Genomic DNA, 16,497 nt, shown 5'->3' on the forward strand with positions numbered 1-16,497 from the left:
GTTTGGGATTGTCGATTGTTGTTTATGTTGGAATTGTATATGTGCATGCCGGCCATCGTGCCGTTGAGATATATATGCTTGCCGGCCATCGTGTCGTTTGTTTCTTGCAGGTTTTGGAGACCTCACCCTGCAGGGGAGGTGCTGCCGAAATTTTGAATTGATGGTCTTGTGTCCTTTTGATTTTCAGAGAAGATCCCGTCGGAAGCTAGCCGGAGTACCTCGTCTTCCTTGACGTTGCGGGTCTGCCCGCACCGTGTCGCCTCGCCACTGCACCGACCCGCCATGGCCCCGCTAGCCTGACTTCACCGCCACCTAAGGTATAACCACTATTTCTTTGTCCTGGGCATGTATCTCCACATAACCCAGTTAGGCGTCTCCCGTTCGAAAGAGATAGGGTTACAAATATGCAGATCTTTGCATATCTATAACCGTATTTGTTTTGAATTGTCCACGTTTTTTTGGACAGCCCGAGGATGCGTAGATGGTGTTAGTTTCCATGGTCTGCTCTGATCCGAGACAGAGTTTCGACAGTACCTTCCTGTTGTTCTCCGGATACACAATCTCCCTGTCCGGACGTGTATTTGGAGAACAGCGGGGAGGTGCTGCCAAATTTCTGTCTCGGATAGGACTAGACCATGGGAACTAACCCCATCTATGCATCCTCGGGTGGGATTAGGACCTATCCTTACCTATTAGATGGTAGGAACGACGTGTAGATGCAAGTCCATGGTCATATTTATTACTTGGTGATATATATGTTAGAGGATGGATGACCGTGAGTGGATGTACTCGGGCCGCCGGAGCACCCGTGAGATTACCAGAGAATGGGTCGTCAGGACCGAGGCTTTCATCGAGCAAGCATTTGACTAGGCTCCCGGAGCGGTTGTCGTTTTTTGTCCTTGCACCAACTGTAAGAACAGAAAGAGGCAGACAAAGGAGGTGATGACTTCACATCTTGCTAGGAATGGATTTACGAAAAACTATACCCAGTGGACCCACCATGGTGAAGCCGATCATGTGAGAGAGGAGGTGGTGAGACCACGTGTCGAGGATTATAATGCTGATGCCGGGGTAGCAGATTGGTTAGATGACTTTCACGAAGCACACTTCGCTGAAGGACATAGGCAGGAGGAGGAGCCAGAGGCAAGCGCAAAGGCGTATTACGACATGTTGTCTGCGGCAGGAAAACCCCTTCATGGCCACACACAGATTTCAAAGCTTGATGGCATTTCATGCTTAATGGCCTTAAAGTCCCAGTTCAACCTCAGTCGAGAGAACTTTGATGAAATGTTGACAGTTATTGGCTCCATCCTTCCGGCTGGTCACCTTTTGCCACAGAACATGTACGAATCGCAGAAGGTCCTTCGTGCACTTAAGATGCCGTATGAGCAGATACATGCTTGTCCGAAGGGCTGCGTCCTCTTTAGAAAAGCACACGCGGATGCAAAGTATTGTCCAAAGTGTAAATCCTCTAGGTATCTGGAGGTAGACTCTGGTGATGGTGAGAAGAGGCAAAGTCCGTACCCCGTGAAAATCCTACGGTACCTTCCATTCATACCGAGGATCCAACGGCTATTCATGACAGAGGAGTCCGCGAAATAGATGACATGGCACAAAAATGGAAAAAGATACAGTCCTAAGAAGATGGTGCATCCAGCCGATGGTGAAGCATGGCATCACTTTGATAACATTCATCGTAACAAAGCTAGAGAGGCACGTAATGTGCGTGTTGCACTGGCAACAGATGGGTTCAATCCTTATGGAATGATGGCTGCCCCATACACTTGTTGGCCTGTGTTTGTTATCCCCCTCAATCTTCCTCCTGGCGTCTCCTTCCAACGACAGAATGTGTTCTTGTTGTTGATAATTCCAGAACACCCTGGGAATAACATGGGTGTGTTCATGGAGCCTTTCTTCGATGAACTGGTCCATGCTTGGGACCATGGTGTATGGACATACGATCGAGCTACAAAGACAAACTTCAACATGCATGTTTGGTATCAATACTCTATGCATGACTTCCTAGCATATGGGATATTCAGCGCTTGGTGTGTTCACGGGAAGTTTCCATGCCCGACGTGCAAGGCAGCTCTGCAGTTCAATTGGCTGCTGAAGGGCGGCAAATATTCCGCGTTCGACAAACATCGACAATTCCTCCCTGCTCATCATCCATTCAGAGCAGACATCAAGAACTTTACTAAAGGTGTCATGGTTACAGACCCCGCACCACAGATGTTGACTGGTGCCGAGGTTCATGATCAGATAGATGCTCTCCGGATCAATGAAACAGATGGTAGGTTCGTGGGATATGGTGAGGAGCATATGTGGACTCATAAGTCGCCCTTGATGATGCTCCCCTATTATAACAACCTTCTTCTTCCACACAACATTGATGTAATGCACACTGAGAAGAATGTTGCTGAGGCTCTTTGGGCAACGATCATGGACATTAAGGATAAGACGAAGGATAATGTAAAGGCGAGACTAGATCTGGCAACGATATGTGATAGACCAAACCAACACATGCAACCTCCTAGAAGCGGCAAGAAATGGACCAGGCCTAAGGCCGATTACAGATTGAAACCGGAACAAAAGAGAGAAGTATTAGAATGGTTCAAAACATTAATGTACTTGAATTGGACCAGGCCTAAGGCTTGAATTGTTCTTATATCTGTCAATGTACTTGATGTCGTACAGGTGCCTCCTGGCTGGTGCGCCAATAAAACGCGGGCCTGGAAGATGATGGTCGACAGGTGGGTGAGTGCCGATTGGGCGGATAACCACACCGTCCTCCGGGAATGGCGTTTGCTGATGCCAGGTGTATCACACCACCAGGGCAACCTTAACATCCACGAATACGGGGCAAGATGGGTACGTGACTTGGTGTAGCTTCAATTATTCTTTCAGACGCTTATTCCTGCATGATTTGTAACCGTCTTGTTGTTTTTGTCGCAGTCGGCTGCACATCAAAACCAGCCATGCGGAGAGCTCAAGTCATGGGTTCTGGCCCACAAGGGTAAGGCGACAGACGAAATCGACTGGAACCCGGACGACCCAGCCGAGTCCTTCACCAACGAGAGCATCCCCGAGCGCATCAGTCAGTACACCGAGGTGGCAAGGACGGTCCATGGGGCAGACTGGGATCCGCACACCGCGGACATTGACGGCGACATCATCATGAGGGTGGGAGGAGGCAAGAAGCATGGGCGGTACCTCATCGGCAACAGCACGCTCGACCCGCACAGCACTCCCACTCTCTCACAGGTCCGGGCAAGCAGCACGAGCGGTAGCGTGCCCATACGCCCAAGGCAGGACACTTCGACGCATCGTGTGGCAGCACTACAGGTTATTTCTGTTTTATTCGTCGTTCTTTGGTTTTACATTCCTCGAAACTGCTTGTAACAATGCGGTGAAAAATTACAGGCCCAGGTGCTTGCACTCCAGGAGCATAAGGCAAGGATGGAGGAAGAGCGACAGAGGGAGCGGGAGGCCAAGCGACAGAGGATGGAGGCCGAGCGACAAAGGTTGGAGGCCGAGCAGACGAGGTTTGATGCCTTGGCTCAGTACGTGGCAAGTCTTGGCGTCACGATGGGTCGTCCAGCGCCACCAGAGCTGTTCGCTCCTCCACCGCCTTACCCATACCCACCTTACCCATCCGTGAGTTCAACTTCTCTAACAAAAGCTCTTTACTGTGCATGTCGGCCATCGTGCTGTTGATATGTGATGGGAGGCCTTCATGCCGTTCATATATATGTGTGCCGGCCATCTCGCCGTTGATATGTGGTGGACGGCCATCGTGCCGTTGGTTTTCTTGCAGGTTTTGGAAACCCCACCGTGCAGGGGAGGTGCTGCCGAAATTTTGATGTGTCTAGGCTTAGATTTCAATTTTATACCTAGTTCTGCAAATATTGACTTGTGTACGCTTAGATTACAATTATATGCCTTAGTATTACTATAATTACTAATTTTTCTTCTCCTTTGTGCAGAATCAATCGGCGGGTTCGAATGAGGGGCCTCAGCAGCCGCTGTCGGGAGGGTCGTGGCACGCGCCATATCCACCACTTCCGCCGCATCAGCAGCCGTCGGGAGCGTCGGGGTACCAGCAGTATCCACCGCCGCAGCAGCAGCAGCCGCCAGAGGGAGGGTCGAGGGACTGGGATGCTTGGGGTGAGCTTGTTGCTCTTCATAATGTATTGTCGTGCACTTTGTGAGATGAACTGTTGGATTTGAGATGTTAAAATGGATTATGTGAGACATGTGATGTGGATGGCATATTTGTTAAATATGTGATATTTGTGATATATATGATGTGTTATATTTGTGAAATATGTGATGTTGAAGCTGGAAATATAAACAAAAATATAAAAAATGCTCTCTGGACTCTTTGCCGAGAGCTAATATTTGCCGAGAGCCCAACTAACTGGGATCTCGGCAAAGAGTAAGATTTGCCGAGCACCTAACTCTCGACAAATATGACTCTTTGCCGAGAGCATATTCTAGGGCTCTCAGCAAAGCTTTCCTTTGTGGAGAGCTGGCTCTCGGCAAACCTTTCCTTTGTCGAGCGCTGGCTCTCAGCAAAGAAGTTTTTTTTAAACCACCTCAGCCCCATAATCTATTTTATTTTTTTAAAAAAAAATTCTTTGCCGAGAGTTGCTCTCGGCAAAGAAGTGTATGGGACGACCGTTACGGGCGGGTTGCCGTTACAGCGGTGATATTTTGCCGAGAGTTAGGTTTTGCTGAGAGTTTTTATTTTGCTCTCGGCAAAGAGTTTGCCGAGAGGGGCTTTCGGCAAATAAACCTTTGCCGGGAGACCTTTTGCCGACCGCTCTTTGCCGAGAGCAGCTCTCGGCAAATGATCTGCCGAGAGTGAAATCCTCTTTGCCGAGAGCTTCGGGCTCTCGGCAAAGGAGGGGAATCCGGTTGTGGCGGGGGGCCATGTCGCCCAACCCCATGCGGGAAATGCTCGCACCCCATCGACTTCCCTGCCCGCACGTCTGCCCCCGCTCGGCGGTGCCACCCCAACACTGTAGTAGGTGGCTACAGCAAGTGGGTCCCATTGCAACATGTGCAACACTAGATTTACTTTGGTAACATTCAAATGAAATACTTGCAACATAAGTCTGAAACAACTGAAACAATTGCAAAAACATCTAAAAACACTTAAAAGCCATAGCAAACATATGTAACATCTAGATAAAACACTTGCAACATATGTATGAAATACCTAAAACACTTGAAACATACTCTTGCAATATGCATGTTATGCAATATCCAAATGAAACACTTGAAACATACGTCTGAAACACCTAAAATACTTGAAACATAGGCTTTCAACGTGCGTGTATAGCTATTGCAACATACACAACATCTTGATGAAACACTTTAAACATACATCTGAAACACCCTAAAACAAACACGGCATCGTCGACGCCCATGGCCTACCTGGTGGGGAACTGCGGTAGCCAGCAAGCAGCGCTCGGGTGGAGTCCGTCAAGATGAGAGAGAGAGAGAGGAGGTCGTCGGTAGAATAGCACATGAGTTCGATGTGGGGAGGCTAATGCATCAGGGTGGAAGATCAGCTCACCTTGAGGGACTCGACTTCGTGTGTTGTGGCTCACGGGGCTCAGACATGCCTACTGCAGCTCGCCGGGCACCGCCCATGCATCATGACGCTCCGCTGCTAGGGGAGCGCTCAACTACTTAGGTGGTGAGGGTGAGAGGAGCTTGAAATGGGGGCATTGATGAGGAGCTCGTCGCGGTGCCTGCCTGGTGAATGTGAGAGGAAGATGGGGATGGCTAAGCTCGTTGTGCCATTCGCCTTATGAGGATGAGAGGAGTTTGAAGAAGAGGCAGAGCGGGAAGTGGAGGCTGAGAAAATGAATGGATAAGACTTAATTAAAAAATGAGTGATTGTTCGTAGGACAGATGAGCCTGGAGTCCGTTTAATATTTTCAAGAGCGTTGGACGCTCGGGTTAGAGCGTTTCCGATCTAAAATTGCATTAGGAGGTAGTAAACTGCTGCACTCCAAGCGCTTGTGATGTCGCCAAAATCCTGGAAATCAGATGTTTGGATTGTCGTCCCATGGACGTACTCCGTACATGCCATTTTCTAGAGTGCATGCTTGGCCCTACTCTTCAACTCATCATCATGTCGGCCGGTTTCAGCCCGCATCGGACAAGGCAAGCAGTAGCACATGATTTTGCATGACCGTGCGTAGCTTTCGTGCCTTCCGCGACCGGCCGATCTTGTCAAATCGCGCCTTTGTCGCACACGATTTGAAAAATGGAGGTGAAGAGAGATTGTTTCATTTCATGACCCATAGTACCCACGAGTCGTCGCTCTTCATGCATGTACGAGACGGATCTGAGGAAGGTACATCTGACACGGTTACGTAACCATCAAATTAATGATGAGATCTGCCTAAAGAAAGTGATCAGCACTGCTATCGATTTGATTAGTTGGTTAATTATTAGTGGGAGGATTGTCTTTATTAGGAACCATGATAAACTGTCTTACTTGTTTAAATGTTATCGAATTCACCCCAATCCATATGTGTTGGGTAAGATTAGGATGGAATTTAGTCCAACTTCGACTCCAATCTACCTTAACACATGTGGGTTGATGCTAATCAACAATATCCGAACAAGGCGAGGACTGCTGTTCCAAACTTGCTAGGCTGATGCTTTCTCTGCAAAATCACTAAAACATTTGGAGTAACTTTTAAGTTGTGCTTCCCTACTACAAAGTCGTCTTTTTCTAGAAGCAGAAACTAAAATGGGTTTTCACATGTGGTTTTCTAGCCCGTCTCTGATTAAAGGTCTCTGAAAATAGATAGTTTTCGGCTTGGTAAATAGTTTCAAAAATAAGCAGGCTATAAGTCATCCACCTTTAAAAATCAATTTGATTATAAAAAGGGTGTTAAAACTAGCCAAAAATATATTTTTACACCTAGGCAGGTAACCCATCACATGGCAAGTCAAAGTCACGCAAAATATAGAGGCAGATTCTCAAGATTTAAACTCAATACCACTTGCTCCTTATTACGTAGTCAACTTGCATTTTAGAGCATCCTCGCTATTGCCATCCAAGAAACCCGGTTTCACGATTTTGGACGTCAAAACACCGTCAATAGCGTGCCGTTCTCGTTCTCCTTTTTTCCGTCACCTCTATCCGGTCAAAACCGATTGGTAAAATGCCGAGGGCCACACTCTCTCACCATCCTCGGCCTCGTAGGTGTTCACAGCGCGCGTCTCCATCTCTCACGCGCAATTTCCCTCTTCTGCAAACGCATCCCAATAATACCTTCACACCTGAGCCTCCACCATGTCATGCTGTCACAGCTGCTCCCGGGGTAGCGTGCGGCGATGGAGGCCATGCTGCCACCGCCCCTCCACGCTGCTCTGCTGCTTCTACTGCTTGCTCCCAGCCATAGCTGACCGGTCGGCTGAGCCTCCCAATCGTCGGCCAAGGCCATGAGCCCTGCAAACATGGGACTCGAAACATCGGTCGTTTGCAGATTTGACACGGGACGCATATTCATAGACACAGATGGACCCACTTGTCATCCACCCGAGTGTCATCATAATCAAGGAGTCAATTTTTTGAGTGTCATTTTTGCAATTTTTTCGAAGAAGAATGGTGTGTTTGCAAATAGACCCCAACCTTGTCTCTTTTTCTTTCAATGTTTACTGAGTCATGGAAAACTTCTAAACAATCTATATGAAATATAGAGAACCTAACTTTATAGATAATCTGTTGTGAAGGTACCAATTTTGAGAATCTAAAGAGTTTTGGAGAGCAGGTTTAGAGAGCACCAACATTTCGTTATATTGAATATTTAAACCACTAAATGATTTCAAATGAAAAAAAGCTTCAACTACACAGTTTTAGATCTTATTGAGCTCTATGATTTTGATGACGAGTGTGCCTCCATCTGAGGTAGTTTGAAAATTTCAAAAAAAAAATTCTCAAATCTTAGAATTTTAAAATGAATATTTAGGACTCTAAATGTTTTCAAATAAAAAAATTGCCAACTGCAAAGTTGTAGATTGCATTGACAATTACAACTATTGTATAGATTGTGTCAACGTCCAAAGTCATCTAAAATTTCTAAATTTTAAATTTTGAAATCTTATAACATAAAACGAACATTTATGACACTACTACAGAAGTTAACTGTAGGGGCGGCTACGCCAGCCGCCCTTCCCAAGGTGTTCCTATAGAGGGTGCCTCTATAGGGGCAGCTGGTGTTTTCAGCCACCCCTACAGTGCCCTCTATAGGGGTGGCTGGTAATATCAGTCGCCCCTGTAGTGGACTTCTGTAAGGGCGGTTGTATCACCAGCCGCCCCTGCTGTGTGTATTTGTAAGGGCGGTTCAATCAAGAACCGCCCCTACAGTGGATTTTCCAGCAAAAAAATAAATAATTCAAATTCAAATCTGACCACATATATATATAATTCAAATTCGAATCTGACCGCCACAAATATACATATATAAATCCACAAACACAAGACCATTATTTAGAACATCATCACAAGTCATAATTCACAAAAGTCCATCATTACAACATAGTCCATTATGAAGTCCATCATTATAACATAGTCCATTAAGAAATCCACAAGTCTACATGCAAAACAAAGTCCAAACCGTTCCAAAGTCTAATCCAAACTATACCACAAGTCCACATTGTCATCAACGGCCTAGGGATAGCCTATCAGTCTCACGAAGGTGTTGGTATAGAGGATTACTACCTAAGTCAGAAAGAAAATGGTGGTAAGTGCCTTTATGGTACACAATCTGGTCTATTATGAAGTTGCAAAGGTCGCCGACCATCTCTAAGAGCTCGTCATCCTTGCATGGGTTCCTTCTTGTGTCTTTATCTTTCTCCAACTATAAGAGAACAAGTTTAGGTTTACTATATCACAACATATGCGAACTTTTCATACTACGAGCGAAGAGGTTCAAACTTACCAGATTGGGGTTTTTGTTGTAGCCACCGATGGTACTCATCATAATACATGTGTAGTATCCACAATGTAGACTCCCAGGCTTCTGCTTGGGGCACTGTGTGTTTTGCATATGGAGATGTTAAGTAATGCTATTGACAGACACGTAATATATGGAGTACCAAAGTAAATGACACTTACCGCACATAGAGTTTTGACATACAACTTTTCCTTCCTATTTGGATGATGCCTCCCCTTATGTTCCTGGACATAGTGCTTGAATGCCCTGTTCCAATGGTTTTAGCAAATGCAACTTGTTAGTATCCCACATTGAACCTTACAAGTATGTATACAAATATAGTAGCTAAAATGAGGATTGTCGATATGTATACGTCTTGACAATCACTATGAAGTCTTTGTATGTATCGACTGGGAAATCCGCTGAATCAAAGACCCATGCCATGCTATGTGAGAGCCAGACGCCTATGCAAATCCAGTGATCGCTGTATGAATTTAGTCATAGAAGGAACACATAAGCTCTTTTGCATCGAACAAAGTATATTGAACAAAGCTAAGTATACAGTCGAACTTACTTGAAGTGGTATGGTATCCATATAGTATCGTGTTGTTGGAGATTTTTAAAACATAGGGCAATGTATGCCGCAACCTTGAGGGACTCTTCCAATATTTTCTTGTTCCTGATGTCCTCTTTCTCCTTAAGTGTCTTTCCAGCTCCTAGTTCTTTGCAATCTAGTTTCCACTCTTTAGGGTAATTAAAATTTATTGATGCTATAGGTGCAGGGTCTATATACCCATGTTTCAGAGCTGGCCTCTTTCTCACAAAGTCCGCTTGCATTCTACAAATCATGGTGCGGGTTAGTTACAACAAAATCAAAAGATTACATTCATATCATATCGAGAGGGCAAGGACTTACAGGCACCACATGTGAATTAGATTCATTTCCATTCATCCGAGGTGGAAGCATGCCTGGATATCCTTAAACTCAATGGCAATTTGCCCACCTGGGGCTCCAAATGTGCTGGCATGGATCCATGCTTGTAAGATTTCTAGTTCTGTTATCTGAGCACGCAAGTACCAATCGTGGAACTTTCTCATTCCACGTGGTAAGCACTGTATGACTCGGTTTGGTAGGAAGTTCTTGCCTTTTTCATATTTATCCGAGTAATCATTTGACCATTTGAGGTTATCAACAGCTGGATACTTGTTAAACCCTTTGTGCAGTTTGCTAGTGGTGCCCTCCTCAGAAGCTGGTGCTCTGAATTCTTTTACTTGGTTCTTAGGCTTGAACTGGTCATGGGCCATCCACTTGTGCACCGACGAGACATCATTAATGCCCACATACGATGGCCTTATCTTGATTGGGATTTTGTTTTGAGCTTCCCATTCAGGCACGTCCTTGTCAACTTGTGCATCACCTGCTCCAGGGGCCACTTGTTCTTCATGTATCGGCTGTTCATAAGGCAATTGTTGTTTATGAGACACTTGTTGTTCATGTATTGGCTACGCTTGTTGAGAAGGATGTTGCATCTCATCATGCCTTTGCTCGGTACGAGCTAGAGAAGGACGTGGCATGTCATCATGCCCATGCTCGGTACGAGGTGGAGAAGGATGTGGCATGTCATCATGCCCTTGCTCGATATGAGGTGGAGAAGTCTCTAGCGTGTGGTGGTCATGGTCATGGGACGGTGAGTATACCTCCCTGTCCTCGACGGGTCGCTCTAGAGGATGAACTTCAGTCAGAGTTGGTGAAGACTCGGTCAATACAATGTCCCATCTGTACGAGAGGATGAACTGGTTCATGACGTCTCTGAGTAACATGAGCCCCTCGGGAGTAGGGTGTTCTATCTTCCAAGTCATGAACTCGGGCTTCATGGTATGCACCTCGACCCGAGTGTAGTCCTATGGGATGTCCCTATTGTGCCACGTGCTGCCCGGAGGATGTGCCACTCCCGTTGCCACCTTAATGATCATGTTTTACCTGCCCATCGAAACCACCAATTTGCAACTGGTTGGCGCCCATATGCGATCGATGGGGGTTCTGGTTGCATTGGAACCTTGACTGCTGGGAACATCCAAAGGGCTGCCAACTACCGCCAGTTCTCCGAGCGGCCTCATTAGTGTCTGTGGCTCTATCGTAGACAGTCATTTCTCCACCAACATCTTTTCAACTAGAGCCTTCACTTGGCACTTAAGATTAGACTCTCGGTCTCTGCCATGTTTCTTGTACATGTGCCTCTCCTCTACGAATCCGTGCTTCTAGGACATCCTCTTCCCTAGCCCCCTGGTGTGTCCTGTGTGCTCGGGGTTTCCCAAGGCAACGGTAAGCTCGTCCCTCTCTCTAGAAGGGTTGAATGCGCCCTTCTCTTTGTCTTCAGCAAGTTTCAGTATCTTTGATACTACCTCTCCGGTCTCTGGCTTAGCAAACTTGAGGCTACTACTGGATGAATCCACACTCCTCGCGTATATCCACTATTTGAGGCATGGCTTCAACTTTGGCACTTCCATATTCCTAGTAGCTTCGGCCTCTGCGTCCATCTTCCTAAAGACCTCTTGCTTGCCAGTGTAGCCACTGGGGCCTAGACGAGGGTAGTGTTGGTTCTTATTCACCTGCTCGCTATTACAGGCATTGAGGGCCAATGATGCCTCTGAAGTCTTCTCAGCCACGAGCTCCTCCCATTGACTAGGAGTTATGTTGTCATACTCGTGGAAAGGAGTTAACTTCTGTTGGATAAAGTTCTTATTCAGATCCGACCGCCAATGTTGGAAGCTCTGTTCCATTATCTTAAAAGCATTTTCTTGTACCAACTCATGTGTTCCCTCCAAAAACCTAAAGTTCTGCTTCAGCTTCTCCCATAGGTCTACCTTTTGGCTCATAGGTACAAGATTTCAGCCATGGATAGCTGGGTTCAACTTATCGCTAACTACAAACCCGATGTGATTATGGAATTTTGCCTTGTATGTATATGGCTCAAGGATCTGCCCGTTTGGCCCGACCTCCGTTATCACATAGCATGCCTTGTCATGATATTGGTTTGGCTTTCTAATCCCCCCATGTTTCCTCTTTGGCTGGGCAGTCTCAGTCGTGGTTGTGTCCTGAGGTTGTGAAGTGGAGGCCTCATTGTGAGTATCTGTGGCTCCTTCCTCTGATCTCCTTTGCCCTGCTATGTATTGTCCGGCAAGACGAGCCGGAGGTCAACGTCATCTTTTCAGAGGTTGAGTAGGGACGACATGTGTATACAGCAGGTCAAAAGTGTTAGCAGAGGTAACATATAGCCATAGCATTAGCCAAATTTACAAGCTACTAAGGCTTTATCCGTACCTTGTCATTCGGATCAAAATCCTTGTCCAACTCGTCCTCCGTTGGCCTCCATCTGGGTTCTTGTGGGAAAGGATCCTTGGGACTTACATACCCCCCTGATGAGGTGTCGTCATCCTCATCCTCATCATCATCCCCTTCTTCGCCTTGGGCATCCTCTCCACCTTCTCTTCCCTGGGCTCCCCCACTGGATCCTCATCGTCGACAAGGTCCTCCTGAGTAAGCATCACTTCTAGACCCTTTTCTAACTCGTTATCGAACTGCTCCTGAGTAAGCTGGTCATCTAGTTCTTGCTCTCCATGGGATGGCTGCTAATCATTCATGGGGCATCGGGATGCACTCTTTGATGTTCGCAATATTTCGTGCCTTGTTCTAAGAGATGCAAGAAAAAAAATAGTATAAGTAGTAGAAGTAGTAGTACTAGTGGTAGAAGTAGTAGTACTAGTAGTACAAGTAGTACTAGTAGTAGTAGTAGTAGTACTTGTAGTAGTACTAGTAGTAGTACTAGTAGTACTAGTAGTACTTGTAGTAGTAGTAATCAAACAAAGAGAAAGCAGGACTAGCCCACTGCATATGCTGTATGACTCAAAAAAGATGGACAGAAGAAAAGATAAGCAAAAAATTCACAGTTAGGCCAACTACTGCATATGCTGTATGACTCAAACAAGATGGACTACAAGGATGGACATAGACAAATATATGCCTACTATAAGATTGTACAGTTCATCATTTCTGCCAGAGATGAAAATGTAGAACATGACACCCACAACCCTTTAAATTCCACTTATCCATAATAGAAGATACATCATAACTAATTTAAACTGCTTTTTTAGACACACAGTAGTCCTATATTCAGGTACTGTAAACCTAAAATAAACAAGTCCTGTAAACCTAAAATGTATCACACATTGCCCCAAAATTCAAACCAGAATTGCCCCCAATTATTTAGATGGGAAGCCTAAACAGAACGATATGATGATGCATGGGCAAACTGCTAGAAAAATAATAGAGACAATGAAATTGGCCGGCCTTGAAAATGTACCGTTAGAGGCCAGAGACCTCATTCCTATAGTGCGGCAAGCGGCGTCCTTCTGTCGTCGTCGGCAAGCGGGGTGCTGCTGCAGCGGACAGCTGAAGGCTTGCTGCTGCTAACAATGTGATGGGAAGGTCATAACTAACCTGAAGGAAGGCGTCAAATTGAGCAGGAGGGATGCTAACTTAATCCGGTCATTGTTTCCCTAAACTATCTTTCCTTTAAATTGTGGCAATATGCTCCTTGTAATAGCAGTATTGCACAGGGAGGAAAAGAACTTATTTTAATACTAATATATGTCTATTTTTTTGCCAACTTAATCACTTAATTGGTACTAATAAATGATGGTGTGAGATGACAAAAAAAATTGGGCAGTCTTGCATCCAAATAGACTATGACAAGATTAAAAAAAGCACAAAGTGTTTGGGTTTTGGGTTGCTTAACTAGACAATTATGGTTACACAAACTGAAAGGTGAGCGATCGAGACCAGACCAGTGAACAACTGACCTGATTGCCAGAGACCTGCATGAGTAAATTAGTTTGCATTACCTAAAAGAAAAGTTAACAGTAATTAACACAACTATATCAAACTGAAACAAAGGAACTTGTGGCCTAAAATGTTTTAGTTTAAGACTAAAATGTTTTTAGTTTAAAACTATGAAATGTTTTACTGCCCAATTCACCTCGCTCAATGTTTTCTTTTTGGCAATGACATAATTCAGAGTGGTTAACATGTTTTCGTGTGACTCCAACGCAATGACACAATTATCTGAATCTCTGAGTCTCTAAACATGAGGAATCTCTAAATATGAATCCAATGCAAACATTAGTCACATCAACCTCTGAATTTACTACCCATTAATTTTTCAGTCTGATCAAAGATCAAATAAAAAATCGGCAATCATCATACATGATAAAAAAAATCAGAAAAATAGGTAAAAGACCCAATCGAGAAAAAAACGATAAAAAAATTGGCATTCATCACCTAAAAGTGACAATCATGCATCACACTACGACAATGCACACCATGAGACAAAATAGACTGAAGCGCATTCCGGTGCTTCCTTACTTCTTCTGACCTGCAAAGTGCACACCATGAAACAAATCCTGGAAGGCCCATGTACATACAACAGATGTGTGATGACAGTTATAAGTTTTCAGATCCTAGAAAATTTAATCTTCACCTATCATGATGAAAATGAAATTCAGATGCGCAAATAGCTCAACCACACTGACTACCTCCAGTGCCCGATGGTCCAAAAATTGACATAGAAATATTATCTAAATTATTTCTTGCCCAGGTACAGAGGATGTCCAAAATTTAGATAAACTTATGGAGCAAATGTGCAGCAATAGAACTTCACCTAGAAGAGTATGGATGTTCACAGTCTTCTTTCTGCAGGTCGTGAGTCAAATCGTAACTCTAAGCTGCTATGCTGCTACAAGACCTAATAACAGAACAAGCATTTGTTACCTATTTGAAATCGGTGGTCCTAGTCGCGGCTGTTGGTCGGTGTTAGGGTCGGCGTGGCGAAGGGCGCCAGCGGCAGCCTTGGCGTTGGTGAGGTGAGGGCTCGTTGGGTCGGTGCAAGTCGGCGATGAAGGCGTGGGCTTTCGGCACGTGTGCGGCACTACCTTGACCGCGGCCTTGATGAGGCAGCCGGCCGCGGGCGAGCGCTCCCAAACCCTAGCCGTCGTCGCGGCCTAGGGAACGGCGGTGGATGGGGCGGGGGTGGCGGTTGGGGTCAGGGAGACGGTGGAGGAGGCAGTGGAGGGGTCAGGGAGGGGCAGGCGACGGCGGTGCAGGCGGCACCGACGGTAAAATTGGGCAGCCTGACGGCGTCCAACACTTAGCGTCCACAGCGACGGTCATTGTAATATACCTCGGAGCCACTGTAGGGGCGGCTGAGGTTATAAGCCGCCCCTACAGTTGATTTTTTTTCAAAATTCTAAATCAAAATGAATTATTCACATGTAAATACTGTAGGGGCGGCTAAGGTTATGAGCCGCCCCTACAGTTGATTTTTTTTTTAAATTCTAAATCAAAATGAATTATTCACATGTAATTAATAAATAATACAGTACAAAATTTTATAATTATTTTCTTATAGATATATTTACATATACAATAACTAAAACAACTACAACAGTTTAAAATTGCAAAATTGAACCTTTAAAAATGGGAAAAAAATTAAGATTTTAAAAAATTAAAATCAAAACTACTACAATAATTTTGAGACACCAAATGATCTCAAATGAAAATTTGATAAACATCAAAGTTGTAGAGGTCATGAAGATCTACAACTTTTATTTTGGTCATCTTGTCATTTGACAAAATTTGAACCTTTCAAATTTGAAATTTTAAAAAATAACAAGTTTGAACCAAAATTTGAGACCCAAAATGATTTCAACATAAAAAGTGGTGAATACCAAAGTTGTTCAACTCATTAATATCTACAACTTTTATTTTAGTCATCTTGTTATTTGACAAAATTTGAACCTTTCAAATTTGAAATTTTGAAAACGACAAGTTCGAACCAAAATTTGAGACCCAAATTGATTTCAACATAAAAAGTGATGAATACCAAAGTTGTTCAACTCATGAATATCTACAACTTTTATTTTGATCATTTCTTTATTTGACAAATTTTTAGCACACATTGTTCACTAATCTTACACATGTCTCATATAGTTTATAAAACCTTATGAGAGATGTGTCACATTTGTGAACAATGTCATTACCACTTTGTCATATGAAGAAATGACCAATACAAAAGTTGTAGATCTTGATGAGTTATTCAACTTTGGTATTTATTACTTTTTAGCTGAAATCATTTGGGGTACCAAAATCTTGTCTGAAGTTGCATTTTTTTAAATTCAAAATTTAAATTGCTCAAACTTTTCATATGTATATATTGACAAAACCAACAAAATAAATTGATAGAGAATGATTTTAGAAAATTTTAGGAAAAAAATCATTAGATTTGGAGTTAGTATGAGGAAGAAAAACTAGTTACAAAGTTGACCCACACATTAAAAAAAGAAATCACACTGTTCACTATGATCATGTAAGGATCATCTAGAACAGTGTGATTTCTCTTTTTAATCTATGGGTAAACTTTGTAACTAGTTATTCTCCCTCATACTAACTCCAAATGTGATATTTTTTTCCTAAAAA

The 16,497-nt window shown here is 44.3% G+C and overlaps 1 protein-coding gene and 1 pseudogene across 1 annotated transcript; one reads left to right on the forward strand and one right to left on the reverse strand.

Moving 5' to 3' along the window:
- The first annotated feature begins 3,459 nt into the window (after nucleotides 1–3,459).
- Nucleotides 3,460–4,211, forward strand: LOC136516178 (uncharacterized). Its single transcript, XM_066509546.1, has 2 exons — nucleotides 3,460–3,657; nucleotides 3,987–4,211. Exons 1-2 carry the CDS (start codon nucleotides 3,460–3,462, stop codon nucleotides 4,209–4,211), a joined length of 423 nt encoding a protein of 140 aa, XP_066365643.1.
- Nucleotides 4,212–9,154: 4,943 nt separating this feature from the next.
- Nucleotides 9,155–11,843, reverse strand: LOC136516179 (uncharacterized; annotated as a pseudogene).
- Between the last annotated feature and the right edge of the window lie 4,654 nt (nucleotides 11,844–16,497).

The sequence above is a fragment of the Miscanthus floridulus genome, chromosome 17 (genome assembly GCF_019320115.1).
Source record: "Miscanthus floridulus cultivar M001 chromosome 17, ASM1932011v1, whole genome shotgun sequence".
NCBI classification, from domain to species: Eukaryota; Viridiplantae; Streptophyta; class Magnoliopsida; order Poales; family Poaceae; genus Miscanthus; species Miscanthus floridulus.